Genomic DNA, 25412 nt, shown 5'->3' on the forward strand with positions numbered 1-25412 from the left:
ATGGACATGGAGAGCATTATGCCAAGGGAAATAAGCCAGTCAGAGGAAGATAAGTATCATATGATGTCACTCATACATGGAATCTAATGAACAAAATAAACTGATAAACAAAAATAGACCCAGAGACATAGAAGCTTCAGACTGTCAAACCTCAGAGAGAAGGCGGCAGGGGGTGGAGGAGGAGTGGGGGGGCAGTAGGGAAGAGATCAACCAATGAAATCACATGCGTATACGCATAACCCATGGACACAGACAATAGGGTGGTGAAGGCCGGCAGTCGGGGGCAGGAGCGGGATGGGAGGGATCAATGGGGGGGGGAAAGGGGAGACATATGTAATACTTTCAACAATAAAGATTAAAATAAATTTTTTAAAAAAATTTTCCTTATAGACATATAGCTGAAGCAGCTCTACACAGATTTCTCATTACAATGATAGTATAATTCGCTGTAAATATTTTTAGTAAAGAAATGCAATTTTGATGGCACAGTCATGTAGGCACACTGAAAAAGTATGCATGCAATATAGAGTGTAAACACAAGCTACACAAAAGTACATCAAGAGTGAGAGGCACCAATATGTTCAAGAAACATGCTTTAAGTTACCCTTTCCTCTTCTTGTGATGATACAGGACTCAGCTGACAATAAGTGCCATGAAAGCATCTACAATAAACCAAAGAACAAATGAAATGTAACTGGAAACTAATCACCAAGATTCAAAACCTAGCAGAAGAATTAATGTTCAGTGGGCAGAAAATGGAATTTTATTTAAGCGCATTGCCCTGGCCATTCATTTGTTCCATCTGGACTCTTCACTGTCTAAGTGCAAATCTCTGAAATCACTTAGACAGTCCACACCAAGCAGAGAAGAGTCCTTTCCTAATTTACAAAGATACCCAAAGCATATTTGGGATGCAAATTCATATGACTAATCATCTTGAAAAAACATGTATTATTTAGGATTTGTTACTTAAGTGGACATATCCTATCCTATATAATACAAGTCTAATATGCGAATTGTCCCCTTAGGTGGTCATTCATCTTTGGACCGGGAGTTCAATTGGGAGTTCAACCGGGAGTTCGACCGCTTGCTATGATGTGCGCTGACCACCAGGGGATGGCACAGAACATGGCGGGCATCAGCGATGCAGCACTGGCAGCGGGTGGCAGTGGAGGCGCTGCCAGCCCCGAGAACAGCAGGACCATGGTGGGATGGTGGAGCAGGTGAGCAGGCGGTGCCAGGCAAAGGCGGGTGTGAGTAGGGGCCAGATCGCCCTGCCGATCGCCCAGCAGACGGTGACCAGTGGCAGTGGCAGGGGGGCAGAGCCACCACCTGGCTCGCAGGTGCTGAGGGAGCTGGGTGTGGGGGCCCAGCCCTAATTGATCATCCTGCAGACGGGATGGTGGAGAAGGTAAGGGGCGGCGCCAGGCCAAGGCAGGGTGCCAGGCGGGGATCTGGGGCTGTGAGGCTGGGGTTGTGAGCTGGGGCCCGATCCCCACAGGCCACCCTGAGGGACCCCACCCATTCATGAATTTGTGCACCAAGCATCTAGTCTACATATATATATATATATGCCCAATATGCTAAGTGTCCCTCCAATTGTTCATTTGACCAGTCGCTATGACCCACACTGACCACCAGGGGCAGATGCTCCAACCGGTAGGTTAGCTTGCTGCTGGGGTCCAGCCAAGTGGGACTTGGACACCCTGGAGCCCTCTCCCAGTCCCTCTCTGGCTCCAATCATGCACCAGTGGGGTCCTCGGCCCAGCCTGTGCCCTCTTGCAATCCAAGACCCCTTGGGGGATGTCGGAGAGCCGGTTTCGGCCCGATCCTCACAGGCCAGGCCGAGGGACCCCTCCAGTGCACAAATCTGTGCACTGGGCCTCTAGGAGAATATAAAGAATATATAATCAGCAACACAAGGCAGTATATCATATAAAATGTGAGGTGTTTCTAGACTGGTTTACTTAATTTCAAGCTATAAAAACTGTAGAAACTGAAAAACTGTTACACAAATAATGCTCTTCACATTAATACTTTGATTTAAGTGGGATCCAAGTTGGGACACTTACCAACAGCAAGAACAATCGCAACAATGACTCCAGCACCTGGGAAAAATAAAACTAGTTTCAAGATAACTGAGCACATGTGGGTCTCCAGGTGGCAATTACATTTTAGTTAATCAAATCATCTATAAACTACAGCAAAAAAGGAAGTTTTATCAGTCTAGTTTAGTGTGACTGTGCATCCAGCTCATTTGTTCACCGAGCCCTTCTAATCAGATTCCAGGCTTAGGGCCCAATACTGTTTTGTGTTGTAGCTACCACACTAGGTTATTAGTAAATATTTATTAGAACAATTAGAATTCACTAGATTAGTGGGAAAATCATTTTTAAAATGTTTTATTCCATCTTAGTTGATATAGTTCAGTATTCAGTCTATCATTTCTTATGACTTTATTACAAATGTATATTCTTTCACCAACAGTGGTGGGTCTGTGGAATAAGTCATAATAAAGTTCTATTAATTTATTACAGAAATGTAGTATGTTGAATCTTCACAAATAATACATTATCTTATCATCAATCCTTCCTCATGCACACCCACTTCAAATTAAGACATAACAAGGGGATTCTAAGAATGCAAAAGAAACACCAGGGCACATGGATAAAATTATGCTTAGAAACTAAACAATTATTTTTGACTATCAAGAGAGCAATAAATAGTTCTACAAAATCTTAATTATATCTTAATTAAATTTCTATGAAACAAAGCATAGAAATATACAATGTTGTATTTACCTCTGCTCTTTTTACTTCATAAGAAAAATTGTCAAGTGTTTAATGAATGAAGATCACTTTGCACTTATTGGTACAATGACAGTTTCACTATAGTGTTCAGAGGGAAAACTTAACGAGTCTAAGGTGCATTTTATAAAGAGACCAACCTTAAAATTTTTCTTCATTTATTCATAAAAAATACTTGTATTTCATTTAAATGACACAACTATACTTATAATTTTCTTGAACACTTATTGTGTGAACTACGTGAGCATACATAAAGTGTGATACACCAGCCTCTTATGAAAAAAAAAAGTAACCCAAATTATAATACATTAAGTCTTGAGTATATAAGGTATGAATAGAAAGAAAACTTAACTACCAATTGTCATCACAAAAAAACAATACTACATGAAAATCAAATTATATTCTACAAATTTTAACCTACAACTAAATACAGCAGTTGAGAAATTACTTCACCTTACAAGGAAACCTAATTTGTGGCACCTCTTAAAAACTGTATTATCTATGAGTCTATACATACTACAGTTTATATTTGTCATGGTATCTACAGTATTAATATTACCAAATGTTAATTCTCACACATTTGTGATAGATTATCTCAAACTATAGATAATTGAAATATATTTCCATGTAGGACTTTAAAATCCCATACTGCAGAGCATCACTAACTAAAATAATACCTAATGTTTTAGATGGTGTTTCATCAGGAGTGGGATGTCCTAGAAAAAAGAAAAAAAGGAAATAAGTAAAAAGAGAAGGAAGACAATAACAAAGATTAAGACCTCTAAATTATAATTTTAGAATTTTTACCTTTGAATAAAAACTCTTATAATTTTATTTTCTTCACATAAATTATTAGTTCCTTTTCCAAATATTATAAATATTATAAATTTATATTCAATGTCATCAGAATTCTTCTTCCTGTCCAGTAACATTTCCTATGACAATATTCCATGGTATAGAAATTAAATTTATCATTAGATTAACATCAAAATTAGCCTATGGATTGATGTGATTCTACATAAAATTAAAAGGCATAGGGCCTGGCTGGCATGGCTCAGTGATTGAGCTTCGACATATGCACCAGGAGGTCATGGTTCCATTCCCAGCCGGGGAATATGCCCGGGTTGTGGGCTCGATCCCCAATGTGGGGCGTGCAGGAGGCAGCCAATCAAGGATTCTCTCTCATCACTGATGTTGCTATCTCTCTCTCTTCTTTTCCCATCCTTTCTAAAAATAAAAATAACACACACACACACACACACACACACACACACACACACAAAAAAACACAACACAACAGGAAGGCTTAAACGGATTTAGAAGTTGATCTTTAGTAGAAGGAAACTTACACATAATAAAAGCCATTTATGAAAAACCAATAGCTAATTTCATACTTAATGGTAAAGGAATGAAAAATTTCCCCTTAAGATCAGGAACAAGACAGGATGCCTGCATTTCCTACTTCTACTAAACATCATATTGGAAGTTTTAGTTGGAGAAATAAGGCCAAAAATATATATAAACAACCAGCACCCAAATTGGGAAGGAAGAACTAAAATTATCTCTCTTGCAGATGACATGATCTTTTACATAGAAAACTCTGAAGATTACACACACAAACATAAACCTGTTAAAACTAATAAATAAATTCAGCAAAAGTTGCAGGCTACATAATGTACACCCCAAAATCAGTTGCATTTCTAGACACTAAAAATGAACAATCCAAAAGGGAAATTTTGAAAACAATTCCATTTATAAAAGCATCAAAAATAAAATACTTTGGAAGAAACTTAACCAAGAGGTAAAAGACTCCTAGACTGGAAACTACAAAATATTGCTGAAAGAAATAGAAGATGACATGAATAAATAGAAAGACATCCTATGCTAATATTACAAAAAGTAACCCACGGGTTACATGCATCCCCTATCACCACCTTGAATATGCATTCTTCAGAATTACAAAATCCAACTTATAATCGAACCCAGGACTCCTCAGTCCATGGGCCGACACTCTATCCACTGAGCCAAACCGGGTAGAGTCTAATTTATAATTCTTGAAATCCAAGGATCTAAAAATTGCCAAGACAATTCTGAAACAACAACAAAAAACACAGCATGGTCTAGAGGACTCAAACTTCCTGATTTTAAAACTTACTAAAAAGCTACAAAAATCAGAACACAGTGGTACAGGCATAAAGACAGAAACCAAATGAATAGAAGCCCAGAAATGAACCCTCACATAATATGGTCAAATGTGCACAAGGATGCTAAGAATATCTAAAGGGAAAAAACAGTTTTTTCAACAAGTGGTTCTTGGAAAACAGGATATCTACACACAAAAGAATGGAGTTGGTCTCCTGCCTTTTACCATACACAAAAATTCATGCAGAATGGATCAAAGACCTAAGCATAAGAGCTAAAACTATAAAACTTTGATAATAAAACATAGAGGACACGCTCCTGATGTTGGATCTGGCAATGTGACACCCAAAACACAGGCAACAAAAGAAAAATAATAGATATATGGGACTTCATCAAAACCAAAAACTTTTGTTTATCAAAAGACGCTATCAATAGAGTGAAAGGCAATCCAAGAATGGGAGGAAACAACTGTAAATCATTCAACTGACAAGGGGTTAATATCCAAAATACATAACGAACTCCTGAAACTCAACAAAAACAAAAAACCCCAAAATCATAAAGTGAGCAAAGGACTTGAATCGACATTTCCCCAAAGAAGCTATACAAAACATCAAGAAGCACATAAAAATATGATCACTGCCTGACCAGTGTGGCTCAGTGGTTTAGCATTGACTTATGAACCGGAAGTTAATGACTCAATTCCCCTCAGGGCACATGCCCAGGTTGCATGCTCCATCCCCAGTGGGGGGCATGCAGGAGGCAGCCGATCAGTGATTCCTTCTCATCATTGATGTTTCTATCTCTCTCTTTCTCAAGAATCTTCCTCTCTGAAAACAACAAAAATATATTAAAATGAACACTAATCATTAGGAAATGCTAACAAAAATGACAATGAGATACAACTTCATATACATTAAAATGGATAGTATTAAAAAAACACACAAAATAACAAGGTTGGTAAAGAGTGGAAAAATTGGAACCTTTGTGTATTGACAGCTGGAATATAAGATTTATGATAAAAATTGGCATTTCAAATCAGTTGGAGAGAAGACAACTTATTCAACTAATAGGGGTGGGTGCAGTGGAAAGGAACTCAATCTCATTCCATCCTATATAACAAAATCCTAATATGCTAAGTGTCCGGACGTCCAGTCGGCCGTTCAACCAATCAAAGCATAATATGCTAAAAATATGCTTAGGCCACTCAACCGCTCGCTATGATGTGCACTGACCACCAGGGTCAGACCCTCCAACCAGTAGGTTAGCTTGCTGCTGGGGTCCGGCTGATTGGGACTGAGCAAGGCAGGCCAGACAAGCCCTGGAGCCCTCCCGTGGTCCCTCTCCAGCTGGCCAATCTCCCATGTCCCTTCCCTGCCCCGATTATGCACCAGTGGGGTCCCATGGCCTGGCCTGCGCCCTCTCACAATCCGGGACCCCCCCCAAAGGATGTTGAAGAGCCGGTTTCAGCCTGATCCCACAGGCCAGGCCGAGGGACCCCATTGGTGCACGAATTCGTGCAGTGGGCCTCTAGTCCTATATAATAAAGAGCTAATATGCTCATTAGACTGGGTGGCAGAATGACCTTCCTGAACAACCAGTGGGTGGGAGGTGGGGCCAGCGAGCCTGCGCTACCAGGCCGCAGAGGTGGCAGGAGAGGCAGTGGCATGGTCCAGGCACCTCCGGAGAGTCAGGATGGGGTGCGACCATGGTGCCTCAACCTCCCACAGCCTCTCCCCTGGCCAGCCTGGCCCCGATTGGCCCCCCACCAGTGGTTGGGGGGCGGGGCCAGCGCTAAGGAGCAGTGAGCCTGGCTTCTGGGTGAGCTGCGCTCTCCCCCACAGCCCTACTCAGCCAGAAGCTGGGCTCACAGCTGGCAAGCACAGTGGCAGTGGCGGGAGCCTCTCCCACCTCCGCGGCAGGTGGGCGGTAAGGAACGAGGAGTCCTGGACTGCGAGAGGGATATCTGAGTGGTGGCTTAGGCGGACATTCCCTGAGGGGTCCCGGACTGCGAGAGGGCGCAGGCTGGGCTGAGGGACCCCCCCTCCAGTGAACGAATTTCAAGCACCGGGCCCCTAGTCCTACATAATAAAACCCTAATATGAAAATCAACCAAACAGCGGAACAATCAGCAGAACAACCTTTCGCTATGATGTGCACTAACCAGCAGGGGGCAGACGCTCAACGCAGGAGCTGGCCCCTGGTGTTCAGGGCGCTTCTACAGGGGGTGCGCTGCAAAGCCAGAAGCTGGGCTCACGGCTGACGAGCACAGCGGCGGTAGCAGGAGCCTCTTCCGCCTCTGATGCAGGTGGGTGGTAAGGAGCAAGGGGTCCGGGACCGAGAGACTCAGACTGCAAGAGGGATGTCTGACTGCCAGCAGGTGGACATCCTCTAAGGGGTCCTGGACTGTGAGAGGGCACAGGTTGAACTGAGGGACCCCCTCAGTGCATGAATTTCATGCACCGGGCCTCTAGTATACAATAAGTATTTCAGATGTACCAACAATTTAAATTCAAAGAATGCAACCAGAACACAAGGTTGAAATGTTTATGTAATTGAAGTGTGGGGCAGACCTAAAGCTTTTGTAAAAAGACACAACACTCATAGCCAGCCATTAGGGAAGTGATGGATATAGCTAACTACCTATTAATGTAAAGCTTCTGCACATATCAATGACCATTGATAGAGTAAAATATGGCATATATTAAAGCCATCATTAAAAGGATGGGAATAAATCTAAATACAAACCCCAATCTAAGATGGTACGTATAAAAAGTTTTTAGGAAAATATGAACAGTATGATGCCAATTTTGTTTAAGATAAAGGAAAAATTGACAAAATATGAAAATCTACACATATAGGATATTAATGTATAGCAACAGTAACAATGGACTAGAGTAAGAGGAGATTCTTTATTCTATAATGTTTGAAATTCTAGAAATTTATATTCATATACTACTACTTATGTAATTGAAAGTTATATAAAGTAATCTATATCCAATAGCATAAAATTCTTAAAAGGAAACTGACTGGTAAAAATAACGGGGGGGGGGGGCGCGGGGGGGGATTGAACCTAGAAAACAATGTTCACTTCAGGTAAAAGGGGCTTAAATTTATGAGTTCTGGTAAATCAACACAAGTAATTCAGAAACCTAATAGAACAAAGGACATGAATAAGTAAAGTAGAACAAAAAGCTTATCTGATAATTAAAGAAATGCAAATTAATACATGACTTCATTTTCCACCCATCTATACTAATCTATATTAATAAAAGGATAATATGCTATTTAGACTGGGAGTCCTTCTGGACATCCTTCCAGACAGGGCAGAGGCAGAGGTGGTTAGGGGCGATCAGGCCAGGAGGAGAGGGCAGTTGGCAGTGATCAGGCCAGTGTGTGTCGGGGGGCAGTTGGAGGCGTGCAAACCGGCAAGGGGGGCCAGTTGGGGGCGAGCAGGCCGGCAGGGAGGGGCAGTTGGGGGCGAGCAGGCCAGCAGTGGGGGGCAGTTGGGAGCAATCAGGCCAGCAAGGGGGGGGGAGTTGGGGGTGATCAGGTTGGCAGGGGGGGAAGTTGGGGTGATCAGGCCAGCAGGGGACCAGTTGGGGGCAAGCAGGCTGGCGAGGGGGACAGCTGGGGGCGATCAGGCCAGTTGGGGGGGGGGCATTGGGGGTGATCAGGCCGACAAGGGGGGGAAGTTGGGGGTGAGAAGTCTGGCGAGGGGTGCAGTTGAGGGCAAGTAGGCTGGCAGGCAGAGTGGTTAGGGGTGATCAGACTGAAGGGGGTCAATGGAGGAGGGAAGTGGGCATATAAAAAATATATAAGCTTTCAACAATAAAAAATTATATATAAACTTTCAACAATAAAAAAATTAAAAATCATAAAAATAAAAAACCCCTATAGTTTATAAAGTTTTCTCACAATAAATTTGCTCCTCTTCTTTCAAATGCTAATTGTAAAGGTGTTTTATAAGCCCTTCATAGTTAACTCGTTCAAAAGAGCCTATCAACAAACAGTATCCCACAGTACATATACCACTAGGACATGTGAATGGGACATGTGCCCCACTAGGACAGGTGGGTCAATGAGTATAAACTTCACATGCAAAAATCATCTCTTCTCACCCCACCCCCCAAACATCACAGCACTCAACTGAGATACTCAAGGAGGCTACTAGGGGCCAGATCTACAGGAATTATAAAAAGGTGTTCTAATTACCATGTTAACATGCATTAACTTCCCTCAATTTTTAAAGTCTTAGGAAAACAGAAAATATACAAGCAAATTGAAAGCCAATGATTGAGATTAGAGATCAACACCCTCCTTAACCAACAGGGAATTAAAGCCCACAGAAATGATGTTCCATGAGTAAGCAGAACCAATCGAGGGCCCTGAGTGAGGTCAGCCCAGGCCAGTGGTCGGCAAACTCATTAGTCAACAGAGCCAAATATCAACAGTACAACGATTGAAATTTCTTTTGAGAGCCGAACACCGACTTCTGCACATGGGCCACGAAGTTTCAATCGCACTGTACGTATGCGCCCGCACGTGGTATTTTGTGCAAGAGCCACACTCAAGGGGCCAAAGAGCCGCATGTGGCTCTCGAGCCGCGGTTTGCCGACCACTGGCCCAGGCTAATGCTCTTCCCACTACTGCTCCTGCCTCTTGTTTCTGCTGAAACCAAAGAGAAGACAGAGAAAGCAGCACTGAAATCAGGACGACAACTCCTCCCACCGCATGAAAATAATCTCTCAAGTCTTAGGCTGAGTGGTTGATGAGTAGTCCATGCAACAAGTCCTCCATTTCATTTCAATAAAGTTTTTTCCCTGTATTTCAGTTGCTATAAAATTTAGTTTCTATTCCAAATGAAAATGCTAGTGAAGCCCTGGCCCGGTGGTTAGACATTTTCCCATATACCAAATGCAGGTTCACTTCCCAGTCAGGGCACATACCCAAGTTGTGAGTTTGACCCATGGTTGGCTTGCATATGGGAGGCAACCAATTCATCTCTCTCTCTCTCTCTCTCTCTCTCTCTCTCTCTCTCTCTCTCTCAAATCAATAAACATATCCTCAGGTGAGGATTAAAAAAAAGGGGGGTGGGGGGGCAGTAAAGGCAAAAAGAATAACTGTGTGAGATGAGAGTGGAGGGTAGTAGCAATTCGGGTCTTGTTCTAGAGACACCACCCGAAAGCACCAGTTGAAATTGCACTAGAAAAGGAATGGAACTGTTTGCAGTCCAGGAAATGACACTTAGTCCGTGATCAGGAAGATGCCCTGTAAAGGTGTCACCAGATAGACCACTTTTAAAATGGATGAAATAGCAACGTTGATGACGGAAAACAAACACATTGACGAACAGAAGCCATGGGTCTTCTTGTTCCCTGACTTACTGGAGTGATGCTGTGAAGGCATATAGCTGCCTTTAAGAACTTCCGATATGCCAGACACTGTGCTAAATGCATTAATGGATCCCACTTAAAGGTTCCTACCATCCAGTGAGGAAGGCATTGGACAATCTTACATGTAAATAAACACATTTAAAGTTTACATAACTTGCCAAGTTAACAGCTGCTTCTATCTGAGGACCATGGCAAATAAGTTTAGAATCATTACGTAGAACATCTAGAATGGCTGTAAATACCTGCTTCATTCTCTCATTACTAAAATGGATGAATGAGTGTAAATCATCAGGTATTTAAAGGATTATGAAAAAATATCTAGGAATTGAAATTATTCCTAAAAATCACCAGGAATTTAAAAGGTTTTGAAAGTGGAAGCAGGATGTTACTAAACCTGAAGGACTAAAAATCGGAGGTGTGGTACTGGGAGGATGGGAAGTCACCACTGGAAAAGAAAATAATTTCAACTGGATTAACCACATAGGAATTATGGTCTTTTCCAAAATTATTTAGATGAAAATACCCATGCTTCAATTTTCTTACAGAAGACAAATTTATACACCTGTGTGATACACATAACGGGCCAACCCTATGAAAATACACAAGTAACCAAAGCAGAATTCTTTGTGACTTTGTGTCATGTTAAGACATAAATACTAAAACTGCTTCACTTCAATTACTCTGTCATTTATATTTCAAAGAAATAAAATCCAAACAGGACAAGAAAGTAGAAGAAACCCTTTGTACCTTTTAACACAGCGAGGCTTCTCGGGTACCCAGGTGCTATTAGCTTCACAGACAATTTTGCGGCTGCCTTCAAGGGAATAACCCTGGTTGCATGCAAATTCAACCTCTGCTTTGTAGTAATATTTTTTTCCAAATCCTGACACAATGTTTCCATCAGGGACTGATGGATATTCACATTTGACCACTGAAACGTGAAGAAATTTCAGAATTAATGGAAAGCTGTTTTAGCCTAGGCGAGAAAACCTAGTTCAAGGTAGTCATTTCCACTGTGACAAAGAGGCAAGGAATGGAAGGCAGGATCTTAAAAAACAAACAAACTTCATTTGTGCATTTTAATTCCGGGTAAGTAGATTTCACACAATCCAATCATGTTTTCCCACCTAGAACAGACTGTCATTACATTTATTGGCTTTCCTACATCTTCCGCCATTAATGACAGGTTTTTTATTTTTGTTTTTGTTTTAAATATATTTTATTGATTTTTTTACAGAGAGGAAGGGAGAGAGATAGAGAGTTAGAAACATCGATCAGCTGCCTCTGCACACCCCCTACTGGGGATGGGCCCACAACCAAGGTACATGTCCTTGACCAGAATCAAACCTGGGACCTTTCAGTCCGAAGGCTGACGCTCTATCCACTGAGCCAAACCGGTTTTGGCTAATGACAGGTTTTGAGAAAGGTCTGCCTACCAGATACAATTTCCTAGTAATATCAAACACAGCCTTTGGATGCTCTGAAGCCGTAGGACTCTGTTAAAATTTCATGCTGACACTGAGTACAGTGCCCTACTTTTGTACAAAGGCAGGAGAGACTCTTGTGATGAGAAAATGCTTCAGCTCAAATGTAAAAGCTGGAAAGAAGCTGGCTCTGCAAAGATGCAGAGAGAAAGTTCTCAGGTACTGCCAACATACAAGAACTGGGATGTTCAAGAAACGGAAAGGCCAATGGAGTCAGGGCAGTGTTTCCATACATTTCTTTTAATCCAACCCAGGAACCAAAAACTCCATTTTCCATCACAAACCAGTATATAATCCCACAGGCCTGAGAAACTTAGGCTTCATACTAGTGTACTCTGGGATTTCCCGTTGTACTCTACTTCTCAAGAAGAACAATGCTGGTCCTAACCTACTAGATTGATTTCAGGATCCAGTAGTGGGTTTGGCAGAATTTGGAAAAAGTAAAACACTGGCTGGCAGTAAGTACAGAGAGCATCTTATGAGAATAAACCGGAAGCTGGCTCTTCCTCCTTGCATGTGGACCTGAGTTTCCATCAGGTATCTTTTCCCTTCAGGCTAAAGAACTTCCTATAGCAATTCTTATAGTGCAGGTAGGGTGTGACAATTCTCTTAGCTTTAGTTTATCTTAAAATGTTTTTATCTCACCTTCAGTTTTAAAAGATTTCTCCTTAAAAGATGAAGGGATTAAGAAGTACCAATTGGCAGTTAAAAAACAGTCACAGGGATGTCAAGTACAGCATAGGGAATATAGTCAGTAATCCTATCCTGTATAATAAAAGTGTAATATGCTAAGTGTCCAACTCATAGGTCCACCATTTGGTCTACTGCTTGACCCGATGCTATGACATGCACTGACCACCAGGGGGCAGACGCTCAGACCAGTAGGTTAGCAGTATTTTTCCTTGACAGAGATTTCTAGGGGTCCTGTTTTATTTTTCTTTCAGCACTTTAGTAGATGTTATTGTCTTGTAGTTACAAGTTCCTTAAGAGAAGTCAGCTGTCATTCTTACTTAGAGGGGTGAGGAGAATGTATTATGTTGGTGTTGCTGCTGCCCCTGGGAGAGGGATCACACCGTGGGGGTGCGCGCCCCTCTCAGGCTGAGACCCCAGGCTTCCGCCGCTGGGAGTGGATCACACCGTGGGGAGTGAATTTGTTTTTGTTTTTTATAAAGGGTCAGGAGGGCCTCTGGGCAGCATTCTGACAGGCCGCTTACTCTGCCGGCTCTCAGGGGTAGCCCTCCCTGAGACTGGGGGACTCTGGCGGGGCTGAGAGGACTGGGCTTTGCCATCTTGTGGCTATGGGCGCTGCCATTTTGTTGTGGAGTGATGGTTAATTTGCATATTACTCTTTTATTAGATAGGATTATCAAGACAGTATGGAATGGAATAGAGAGTCCAGAATAGACCCTTTCAACTGTGTCCAGTTGATTTACCACAGATATACAAATAATTCAGTGGAAAAATGGTAAAAGCACAGGCACAATTTGATAACCATATGCAAAAAAAAAAGAGATCTCAACCCAGTTTTACACCATACATTTACTTAAATCATCATAGACCTAAATATAAAAAATGGTAAAAAAAAATAATAATACTTTTACTAGAAAATATAGGAAGTATTTGTGACCTAGACTAAGATTTCTTAAATACAACCCTAAAAGCATAATCTTTTAAAAGAAAAAAATTCTTAAAAACTCAAAAATTCTGTTCTCATAAGACAGTTATAAGAATATAAATATGAGCCATAGACTTGAAGAAGATAGTTGCAAAGCATATGTATATAGATCTCTGAAAACAAATACGATCCAATTTTTAAAAAATGGACAAAATGTTTGAATAGGCAACCCCTGACAGCGGTTCTCAACCTATGGGTTGCGACCCCTTTCACAGGGGTCGCCTAAGACCATCTGAAAACACAGATATTTACATTACGATTCATAACAGTAGTAAAATTACAGTTATGAAGTAGCAACAGAAATAGTTTTATGGTTGGGGGTCACCACAACATGAGGAACTGTATTAAAGGGTCACGGAATTAGGAAGGTTGAGAACCACTGCTCTAAGGCCTTCAACATGGTTTTTAAAGTACAGGCATATGTCAAAGATATAGCAGGTTTGGTATCAAACCATAGCAATAAATGAGTATCACAATGCAAGGCATAATCTATTTGCTGCTGAGAGTCTTGCCTTCAATTTTTAAAAACAAAATATCTGTGAAATGCAATAAAGCAAAGTGCTATTAAACAAGGTATGCTTGATGTTTGTTTGTTTGTTTTACATTTTATTGATTTTTTTACAGAGAGGAAGGGAGAGGTATAGAGAGTTAGAAACATCGATGAGAGAGAAACATTGATCAACTGCCTCCTGCACACTGCCTACTGGGGATGTGCCCGCAACCAAGGTACATGTCCTTGACCGGAATGGAACCTGGGACCTTTCATTCCGCAGGCTGATGCTCTATCCACTGAGCCAAACCGGTTAGGGCTAGAAAACAATTTAACAGGTTGAGGGAGCATATGTGGCTATTCTGTTTACTTGTCAAGTACTTACAAAGTATTTTCATACTATTTACAAATGAAGACATAAATAAAAATGTTATTACCTTTACACTCAGGAGGGTCACTACTCCATTTGTTTGGCCCAGAACATCTGAGTGTGCTCTTTCCAACAAGGGAATATTCATCTGGTCCACCGGAAGGCTTACAACTGTAAGCGACTTCTTCATTATATTCAAATATATCCCTGTGGCTATTGGTGAATCCTCCATTTAGTATTTGTTCAGGTGGTTGACACAAAATCTCTTAAAAAGAAAAAAGGAGGACAGGAAAGGCAAAAGAAAAGATAAAAGATAAAAAAGATTAAGACAGCATTAGTAATGCCTTATAAACTGCCTTCAATAAATTTATTAACATATGATTTCTACAATCTAGTTGAATAGTCAATATCTATTTGAAACAAAGTTTCTATGAAGAAAAAAAAGTATGATCTTTTTCATCCTCAAGAGTATGTAGTGCAATTTGCCAAAGGTACAAATGGTGTGTTAATGCAACAGCCCAAATCCTGAGGTCTACATTGAAGCCACATATTGATGAGTTTGCAAACACGTAAAACAATACTACTATTCTCACTTTTTTGAAAATCTTGGTTTTCCTTAAAAATTATGTTGTATATATTAATATGTATTGTGCTTACTATTCTTAATAAATAATTATTTTTAAAATTTTTCAAGGACAATTCCAATATAATGGAATAGCAATAGCCATATCCCACCTGAAGAAAAGCTATGTGGGGGTCTTTTTAAATTTAAAAGCATAAAGTCAAATCAAGGCCAAAAGTTTGAGAACTACTGATCTAAATTCTAAAGACAGAATATACTTACTTTCACACAGTGGGAGGTCACCATGCCAAGCCACATCATTTCCAAAAAATTCACAATGTACAACTGGTTTTCCAACTAAGTAATAACTAAGTAAGAAGAAAAAAAGATTACTGTTGTGCTGTTTTGTTTTTTTTTTTAACCAGTTAACATGAGGCATATAATAACTAAAAAATATATGGTTGTTTTTCTGCACTATAGTAGCTTGAGGGAAAAGTTTCTTAAATAGCCTATAATGAAAATTCTTAAGTAGCCTATAATGAAAGTACTAACTAAATCTATAATTTAATGAGAGAGTTGCTGCATTTGAGCACACACTGACCTATAGCAAATTATCTACACACTAGAGGCCCAGTGCATGAAATCCATGCATGGAGGTGGGGAGTGCTGAGGGGGTTCCCTCAGCCTGACCTGCACTCTCTCCAATCCAGGACTCCTCAGGGGATGTCCGACTATTGATTTAGGCTTGATCCCCTAAACCAGCAGTTGGACATCCCTCTTGCAATCTGGGACCATTGGCTCCTAACTGCTCACCTGCCTACCTGCCCAATCGGCCCTAACCATTCTGCCTGCCTGCCTGATTGCCCCTAACAACCCTTCCTGCCTGCCTGATTTCCCCTAACCACTCTGCTAGCCTGCCTGATGCCCCAAACTGCTCCCCTGCCTGCTTGATCACCCCTAACTGCTCCCCTACCTGCCTGATTGCCCCTAACTGCCTCTGCCTGCCTGATCACCCCTAATTGCCTCTGCCTGCCTGCACAATCGCTCCTAACCACCTCTGCCTGCCTGCCTGCCTGCCTGCCTGCCGGATGCCCCTAACTGCTCCCCTACCGGCCTGATTGCCCCTAACTGATCTCCCCTGCAAGCCTTGATCACCCCTAATTGCTCTCCCCTGCCAGCCTGATTGCCCCTAACTGCTCTCCCCTGCCAGCCTGATCGCCCCTAAATGCTCTCTCCTGCCGGCCTGATAGCTCCTAACTGCTCTCCCTGCCGGCTTGATCTCCCCTAACCACTTTGCCTGCCTGGCCCTTTCCTTCCTTGGAAAACAAAATCAACTCCCTCTCTCTGCATCTATTTCTTTCTCAGTTGTGAATTCTTTCACAGCCCATGTCCCTGGCCAAACCCTAACAAAACGAATACAATGTGAATATCAATTCAGAGATGGAAAACCTAAAAAGAAACCAAAAGGCAATTTTGGAATTGAAAAGTACACTAACTTAAATGAAAAAATTCACTACAGGAATTAAAGGTAGTTTTTAGCAGACAGAAAAATGATTCAGTGAACCTGAAGAAAGGCCAATGGAAATTATTGAGTCTGAAGAATAGAAAGAAGAAAGAATGAAGACAAGTGAAGAGAGCCTATGGGACCTGTGGGAAATCGATAAGCAGATCACATACACACTGTGGGCCTCTCAGAAAGAGAAGACAGAGAGGAGGGGGCAAAGAAAATATCTGAAGAACAATGGCTGAAAGTTTCCCAAATTTGATGGAAGACAGATATATTCAGAAATCTCAACAAACTCTAAGATGAACTAAAGAGACCCACACTAAAAAATGTAATGATTGAACTTTCAAAAGCCAGTGACAGAATTTGAAAAGCTGTGAGAGAGAAGTGAATCATCAGGTACAAGGGACTCTAAATAAGAATATCAGCGAATTTCTCATCAGAATCTTGGAGGCTAGAGGACAGTGTACTGACAGACTCAAAGGGATTTAAAAAAAAGAAAAAAGCCAACCCAAAATCCTCAATAGAGCAAAACTGTGCTGAAACATGAGGGAGATATTAAGGATTTTCAGAAATAAAAGCTGAGAGAGTTGTTACCATTAGACCTTGCCTGCAAAAAATACTAAAGGGAGTCCTGAAAGGTGAAATTACAGAAAGTAACCCAAAGGCAAATGAATAAATAAGCATTTCACTGCAGGCACATACACAGGCATTTATTAAAGCCAGTATTATTGTAACAATGGTTTGTACCTATAATTTTTGTTTTCTGTGTGTTTTAAGAGAATAATCCTTTAAAGGAAGATAAATACATTACTGTGGAGGCTAGTATTACAATTATTAGTGTAGAGATTAGTATCACATTAACAACCAAAGCTGGTGGGGCTAGAGTTGTAAAGGTGCAGTTTTTACATTTTATTGAAATTAAGTTGGTATAAATTCAAATTAGAATACTCTAATGGTAGGATTTTAAATACAAAATTGCATGATAACCACAAACAAAAACCCTATAAAATGGACAATATATAAATAATAAAGAAATTTTGGCATTTCACTATAAAAATCTACTAAACAGGAAAGGAGGATTAGAAAGCTCTGAGGCATGTAGAAAACCAGTAGCATAATCATAGAAAACCATCCTTCCTGTCAATAATCCTTTTATATTTAAAATGATTATATTCTCCAATCTAAAGACAGACATTGGCAGAATAGGTAAACATGCTGTCTACAAGACTCACCTGAAATACAAAAACACAAGTTTAGTAAAAGAATGGAGAAATATATTCCATGCACATAGTGACCCGAAGAGAGCAGAGGTGCTACACTAATTCATACAAAATAGACTTTAAATCAAAACAAAAAAGGTTGTAAGATTATAAACATTTATGCACATAATGACAGGCCTTAAAAATATATGAATCAAAAACTAACAGAACTGAAGGGTGAAATATACAACTATATATATAAAAGGCTACTATGCAAAGTGTCCCCTTGGGTGTTTGATTGCTCACTATGACGTGTGCTGACCACCAGGGTGCAGCATGGAACAAAGGAAGAGAGGCCCCAATCGGCCCTGATCACTGGCCAGGTCTAGGGACCCTACCCGTGCATGAATTTCGTGCACTGGGCCTCTAGTTTCTACATAATAGGCATTTCTCAGTAATAATGGGAGACTTCAATACCCCACTTATAATAATGAACCAACCAACCAGATAGAAAATAAATTAAAAAACAGAGGATTTTGTCCTGGCCAGTGTGGCTCAGTTGGTTAAGCTGTCCCATACACCAAAAGGTAACAGGTTCAATTCCTGGTTAGGGCACATACCTAGGTTGCAGGTTCAATCCCTAGTTGGGGCGTGTATGGGAGGCAACCGATTGATGTTCTCTCTCTCGTCGATATCTCTGTCTCTATCACTCTCTCTAGAATAAATATTAAACAACAACAAAAAAGAGAATAGACTTCAAAAATATTATAAACAAACTAGATCTCACAGATACAGACACTCTACTCAACAACAGAACATAAAGGGTCAGGTTCAAATGAGACAATTTCCAGGACAGACCATATCTTAGGTTAATAATAGAAATTAACTTTTAAATAAATTAATTAAAGACATCATCAATAATATAATTACATTAGTATTAAATAATCAAGTTTCTTTAAAAAAAAGATATCATACTAAGTATCTTCTGACCAAATGGGATGAAGTTAGAAATCAATATCACAAGGTAGATTAGAAAATTCAGAAAATTGTGAAACTTGGACAACACACTTTTAAACAACCATTGGATCAACTAAGAAATCACAGGAGAAATTATAAATTATTTACAGATCAATGGAAATGAAAACATCCCCAAACTTGTGAGACAGCAAAAACAGTGCCAACGGGGAAATTCAGAGCTATAAAAGTTTATAATAAGAAATGAGTTCTGAGCCCTTACCAGTATGGTTCAGTTTGGTTGAGTTGCCCTAGCACTGCAAGGTTGCCACTTTGATTCCTGATCAGGACACAAACCCAGGTTGTGGGTTCAATCCCCAGAGGCAATGGATCAATGTTTCTTACACATCAATATTTCTCTCTCTCTCCCCCTCCCTTTCTCTCTCTCAAAAATCAATGAAAACATATTTTTAAAAAATGAGATCTGAAATCAACAATCTAACTTCAAAACTTAAGGAACTAGAAAAAGAACTAAACCTAAAGTAGCATAAGGAAGAAAGTAATAAAGATTAGAGCAGAAATAAAGAAGAGAAAAACATTAGAGAAAATGAATGAAACCAAAAGTTGGTTCGTTGAATTGATAAACCTTTAGCTAGAGAGACTAATAAAAAAAGAGAAGACCCAAATTACTAAAATCAGAAATGAAACTGGGGACATTAATATCAATTATACAGAAATACAAAATATTATATAAGAGTAGTATGAACAATTTTTATGCCAACAAATTAAGTAACTTAGGCAAAATGGAAAAATTCCTGGAAACACAAAACCTACCAAGACTAAATCATACAGATAAAGAAATCTATGAAGATCTAAAACTAGTAAGAAGATCGAATCAGCCAAAACCGGTTTGGCTCAGTGGATAGAGCGTCGGCCTGCGGACTGAAAGGTCCCAGGTTCGACTCCGGTCAAGGGCATGTACCTTGGTTGCGGGCACATCCCCTGGTGGGGGGTGTGCAGGAGGCAGCTGGTCGATGTTTCTCTCTCATCGATGTTTCTAGCTCTCTATCTCTCTCCCTTCCTCTCTGTAAAAAATCAATAAAATATATATATATATAAAAAAAAGAAGATCGAATCAGTAATCAAACATCTCCAAATAAAAGAAAACCTGATCGTTTCATGATGAATTCTACCAATATTTAAAAAAACACTAACTCAAATTCTTCTCAAAAGTTTTTTTAAAATTTAAGAGGATGGAAGTCTCTGAACTCATTCTATGAAACCAAAATTGTCGTGATACCAAAGCTAGTCAAAGACACCATAAAAGAATGACAGGCACATATACCTTATGAACCTACATGTAAAATTCCTCAATGAAAGACTATCAAACAGAATTGAACAGTATATTAAAAGTATTATTCACTATGACCAATTTATTCCTGGAATGCAAGGATGGCTCAACATATAAAAATTAATTAATGTAATATGGCACATCAATAGAATAAAGGAGGAAAAACTCATGATCACCTCCGCTGATGCAATAAAAAAACACTTGACAAAATGTAACACTCTTTCATGTTAAACATAATCTATAAATTAGGAAAAGAAGGAAACTACTTCAAGGTAATAAACACCATACATGAAAAATCCATAGCAAACATCATGCTCAATGGTAAAAAGCTGAAAGATTTCCCTCTAAGATAAGGAACAATACAAGGATACCTGCTTTTACTACTTCTATTCAACCCACTTCTGGAAGCTTTTCCAGAACAATTAGACAAGAAAAACAAACAAACAAACAAAAGGCACCAAAATTGGCTAGGAAGAGGTAAAATTACCAATGTTTGCAGATAGTATGATCTTATATGCATAAAATCTAAAGATTATAAACACACACACACAAATCCTGATAGAATAAATAAACTCAGTCCCCAAATTAACATAAAAAATCAGTTGCATTTTATAGTGTATTATACGTATTCTATAATGCACATTTTTCATAAATTTCCAATATCCCAAATACATCATAATATATAAAAACCCTAGGTTGTAACGACCAGTAACGACCAAGGCTCGACCTACCGGAAGTCAGCCCTGCAGTCAGCTTCTGCTGCAGGTGCAGTGCCCCAGCACTGACTGCTGAGGGGCTTCGAATCAGGGCCAGAGAGAGGCCTGAAGAGAGAAGCAGGGACTGATCTGTTGCCTGTGCGGCAGCTTTTGATCAGCACTTGCCTCTCTCTTTCTCTCCCAGTTTGGCCAGCAGCCACACCTCCATTTCCCTCCAGGCCTCCACTGGGGCTGCTAATCAGCACTGCCTTTCTGATCAGGTCCCATTGATAGCCCCAGAGACACTGATTGGCATAGAAACTGACCAATCAGAACCAAATTTGGGTGAAGTTTGAGGAACCAATGGCTGCCTAGGAGGCAGAGCTTTTGATGCTGACTGACATAGAAACTGACCAATCAGAACCAAATCTGGGTCAACTGTGAGTAGCCAATGGCTGCCTAGGAGGCAGAGCTTTTGACACTGACTGGCATAGAAACCAACCAATCAGAACCAAATTGGCCAGCAGAGGAGGGCAGTTGGGGGCAACCAGGTGGGCAGGGGAGGGCAGTTGGGGACGAGATCAGGCAGGCAGAGGCAGTTGGGGATGAAATCAGGCTGGCAGGGGAGAGCAGTTGGGGGCGAGATCAGGCCAGCAGGGAAGGGCAGTTAGGGGTGATCAGGCAGGCAGGCAGAAGGGTAAGGGCAATCAGGCAGGCAGCCAGAGGCAGTTAGGGGTGATCAGGCAGGCAGGTGAGCGGTTAGGAGCCAGCAGTCCCAGATTGCGAGAGAGATGGTCTAAACCAGCAGTTGGACATCCCCCAAGGGGTCCCCAATTGGAGAGGGTGCAGGCTAGGCTGAAGAAACCCCCTCTCCATGCACGAATTTTGTGCACAGGGCCACTAGTATTATTATAAGAGCCCCATGGAACAAAGGCTACTATTACATGCTCACTACCTCTTTTTGAGATCTTCACTGCTTTGAAGCAGTCTCAAAAATAAGGCTTTTCCCTAAGAGATCTTGAGCAACATTATGGTCCAGGCTAACCAGGTCAACTTTTGTCTGGTTAACACCTGACAGGGTTATCCTATATAATAAAAGCCTAATATGCTAAGTGTTTGGTCAACCTGTCAGCTGTTTAATCAAAGCGTAATATGCTAATGACATGCTAAGGTCATTCAACCACTTGCTATGACATGCACTGACCACCAGGGAGCAGATGCTCCAACCAGGTTTGTTTGCTGCTGGGGTCTGGCTGATTGGGCCTGAGTGAGATGGGCCAGACACGTCCTGGAGCCTTCCCGTGGTCCCTCCCCGGCTGGCCAACCTCCTACGTCCCTCCCCAGCCCCAATCATACACCGGTGGGGTCCCTCAGCTTGGCCTGCACCCTCTCGCAATCTGGGACCCCTCAAGGGATGTCAGAGAGCCGGTTTCAGCCCAATCCTGCAGGCCAGGGCGAGGGACCCCACTGGTGCACGAATTCATGCACTGGGCCTCTAGTCTCAATATAAGATTATTTTTGGCTGGCAATTCTACCTTCCATTTCTGTAAGCCCACCAACAACTCTGAAAGTTGGCCATTTTAAGTAGGGTGCACTTTGTTGTCAAGGATTAAGTCACCATGATTACTACATTTTCAATGCTAATGGTAAGCTTATTATTATATACTAGAGGCCCAGTGCATGACATTCGTGCACTGGAGGGCGGGTCTCTGAGCCCAGACTGTACCCTTTCACAGTCCAGGAGCCCTTGAGGGATGTCCCATTGATGGCTTAAGCCCGCTCCCCCCGCAGAGTGGGCCTAGCCAGCAGTTGGACATCCTTAGTGCTGCTGTGGAGGTGGAAGAGACTCCCGTCACCGCCGCTGCAATAACCAGACGTCAGCCTGGCTTCTGGCTGAGCGGCACTCCCCCTCTGAGAGCATACTGACCACCAGGGGGCAGCTCCTGCAATGAACATCTGTTCCCTGGTGGTCAGTGCATGTCATAGCAACCAGTCATTCCACTGTTCAGGCAATTTGCATATTACCCTTTTATTATATAGAACTAGAGGCCTGGTGCCCAGATTCGTGCACCAGTGGGGTCCCTCGGCCTGGCCTGCAGGGGCTGACCGGGGCTAGCTGGCCAAGGAGGGACTGTGGGAGGGCTCCAGGGCGTGTCCAGCCCATCTCACCCAGTCCCAATTGGTCAGACCCCAGCAGGAAGCTAACCTACCAGTCAGAGCGTCTGCCCCCTAGTGGTCAGTGGGCGTCATAGCAACTGGTCGAATGAAGTGTCGGACAATTAGCATATTAGGCTTTTATTATATAGGATAGCATTATACAGTTCTGCTTTACTTCAATGGAAATTCCTTTCTATTTATTACACATCTTTTCAGTCTCTATAAGAAGTCCAAGAGTTGATTGGCTATAAGTACACAAAGCAAAATTAAATCAACATTATGGGAATACTTAGAAGAGAAGCAAAACAAAAATAGAAGTAGTAACATTTACCTATTTCCTCTACTTACCCCTCATTACAAGAATAGTTAGCCTGTGAACCAAACTGAAAAGTTCCTTCTACGCGGCCATTTACGGGCTCTGTTAGTTGTGGACATGATTTTCCTGAAAGAAATTTTAAAAATTCGTTGTTTTATACCAGTGATGGGCAACTTTTTGAGCTTGGTGTGTCAAACTTCGCCAAAAAACTGAGCATAACTCGGGTAGTGTGTCATTTTGAGGAAAAAACATTATTTCGCAAATGTTTCATCCTCAGGAGCAGCAAATGTTTCATCCTCGGCATGCAGCCGCCTCAGCGGCCGCGTGTCATCAGAAATGGCTACGCGTGTCAGTGACACGCGTGTCATAGGTTCGCCATCACTGTTTTACACAAACTCCAAAACAGATCTGAATCAAAACCAAAATTCTACATTGCTCTACTGTGGGAATACTACTTTTCTTTCTTTAACTATTAAAAGGCCAAACTTAACCCTTTGCACTCGCTTGCTTTTTTCTTTATTCCTTTATTCTACTCGGGATTTAATTTTTTAAATACCCCAGATTTTACAAAGCGCGGCAGTAGAATAAAAAACTGGAGTTTCTTTTCATACAAACTTATTTGGATTTTTTTATATTTCAAATTATTGATACATTCAATACAATTCGACATACGAGCTGCTACCGATGCTAACCGAGTGCAAAAGGTTAAGATTCACATTTACCCAGACAAGTAACAAGAAAAAGATTCCCTGGAAATTTTTCAAAGCTTGAAAAAATACATGACTATCTAAAAACCTACATCCACGTGAGAAAACCATCACTGTAGCAGCAGAATATGCGGTCTGAAAGGTATGAGAATCTTTAGAACAACAAAAATGAGAAGTCTTGTGTACTTACTTGTACAAGCCTCCTGGAGAGCAGGTGCCCATGTGCCATCAGCCTGACAAACGGTGGCGGTGGGACGAACAAGAGGAACAATAAGCCTGTATCCTGGGCGACACTCATAGTCTGCCGTGAACCCAGGGCTTACAGGGGGCACAGGGTTACCCTTGGCTTTCATTGATTCATATCTTGGTATCTCATCACAGGCATCTGGGCATGAGAGAACAAGACACGGGAGTCAAGTACTTTCTCTTTTTCACCAGCCACGGATTCTGGCAGGTCCTTGGAGAGCGTATGGTTTCTCAGGGAATAAGGTGAATATTCATCCAACAGTAAATTAAAGAGACAGCAGCAATATGTTTGGTTTTAAAATATACTGACAGGTGTGCGTCCTTCCCCAGTGTTTCTCAGTTCACTGCACACTCACCTCTCCCCTAAGACAGCTTCTACAGTATGTAGCCCTAGATCAGAGTCCTCTGAAACAGTTTGAAATGCAAACTGATGGTGACTTGTCACTTCAGGCTCGGTCTCCTCTCAGGAGGCAAGTTCCTAGAGGTCAGGGTCATGTGCCTTCTGTTCCTGCTACACTCTGTGCCCAGTGGGTGCTCAAGAAATGCTATGGGTAGAGGTAATCATTATTCAAGTATTGTGGATTTCATTGATAGAAATAAATATGGACTAAACTATTTCAAAATATAAGACTTCATATTAGCGAAATGAGCATTTTTACAAGTGAGTAAATGCCATTTAAAATCAAATAGTATTACTTTGAATACCCTTACATGAAAAAAATTCTGCTTTCTTAACATTACTTTACGCAATTGACCCTTGAGAGGGTCAACTGCGTAAAGTAATGTGGCGGTTCGGTTCAGGTCCCACTGCGCTCCCCCAGTTGAAAGTCCGCAGATGTCTCTGAATTCCCCAAAACTTAGCGTACTTCCAGGCGGCCGGCTCCCCAACCCGCTCCAGCTCCCTCCCGGAGCGCACCCCCTCTCCAGGCCCCTACCGGTGGAGGCGGGTAACCGGAGCACTAGGGCCCCCAAAAGGATCCCAACGAAGCTCCGAGAAGAAAAGGGACGGCGAGGAGGCGCCGTTCGCGGCCGGCGAGAAGCCGTCATTTTCCGGGAGATGATGAGCGGGAGCCGGAGCGCCAGCAACCCGACCCAGCAAGCCTCAGACTTACACAACCTCGAAGGCGGAACCGCAGCGGGGCACGGCCTGGGCCACGCCTGAACGGAAGTGACGCTGCGGGCGGGCGGGCCAATCGCGGGCCGCAAGGCGGGGCCTCGGCCCTGGGCGGAGCCTTAGCCCCAGGGGGTGGGGCGTGGCCTGGCCGCGCTCTGACCCCGGGGATCTGCAGGCAGCTGGGACTCCACTTGTGCTGACCATTCTTCACCGGCTGAGGTTTGAGGGAAATGCTGGTGCACT

At 41.9% G+C, this 25412-nt stretch overlaps 1 protein-coding gene across 1 annotated transcript; it reads right to left on the reverse strand.

Annotated features, from left to right (window-relative positions):
• Positions 1-387: 387 nt before the first annotated feature.
• On the reverse strand, positions 388-25157 carry LOC129147856 (membrane cofactor protein-like). Its single transcript, XM_054711439.1, has 8 exons — positions 24991-25157; positions 24000-24194; positions 23135-23228; positions 15206-15291; positions 14429-14626; positions 3485-3523; positions 2073-2108; positions 388-662 (listed from the first exon to the last, which is right to left on the reverse strand). Exons 1-8 carry the CDS (start codon positions 25100-25102, stop codon positions 634-636), a joined length of 789 nt encoding a protein of 262 aa, XP_054567414.1. The 5' UTR covers positions 25103-25157; the 3' UTR covers positions 388-633.
• Positions 25158-25412: the final 255 nt, after the last annotated feature.

The sequence above is a fragment of the Eptesicus fuscus genome, chromosome 22 (assembly GCF_027574615.1).
Source record: "Eptesicus fuscus isolate TK198812 chromosome 22, DD_ASM_mEF_20220401, whole genome shotgun sequence".
Taxonomy (NCBI): Eukaryota; Metazoa; Chordata; class Mammalia; order Chiroptera; family Vespertilionidae; genus Eptesicus; species Eptesicus fuscus.

Bases quoted from the DNA above. Each gene is read 5' to 3' on its own strand.
- LOC129147856 (XM_054711439.1), bottom strand. From the start codon at position 25,102: ATGACGGCTTCTCGCCGGCCGCGAACGGCGCCTCCTCGCCGTCCCTTT. The intron at 24,195-24,990 runs GTAGGGGCCTGG...TCTCATGCCCAG, and splicing joins CCGGTTACCCGCCTCCACCG to ATGCCTGTGATGAGATACCA. The intron at 663-2,072 runs GTAAGTGTCCCA...GGTTTATTGTAG, and splicing joins TGCGATTGTTCTTGCTGTTG to ATGCTTTCATGGCACTTATT.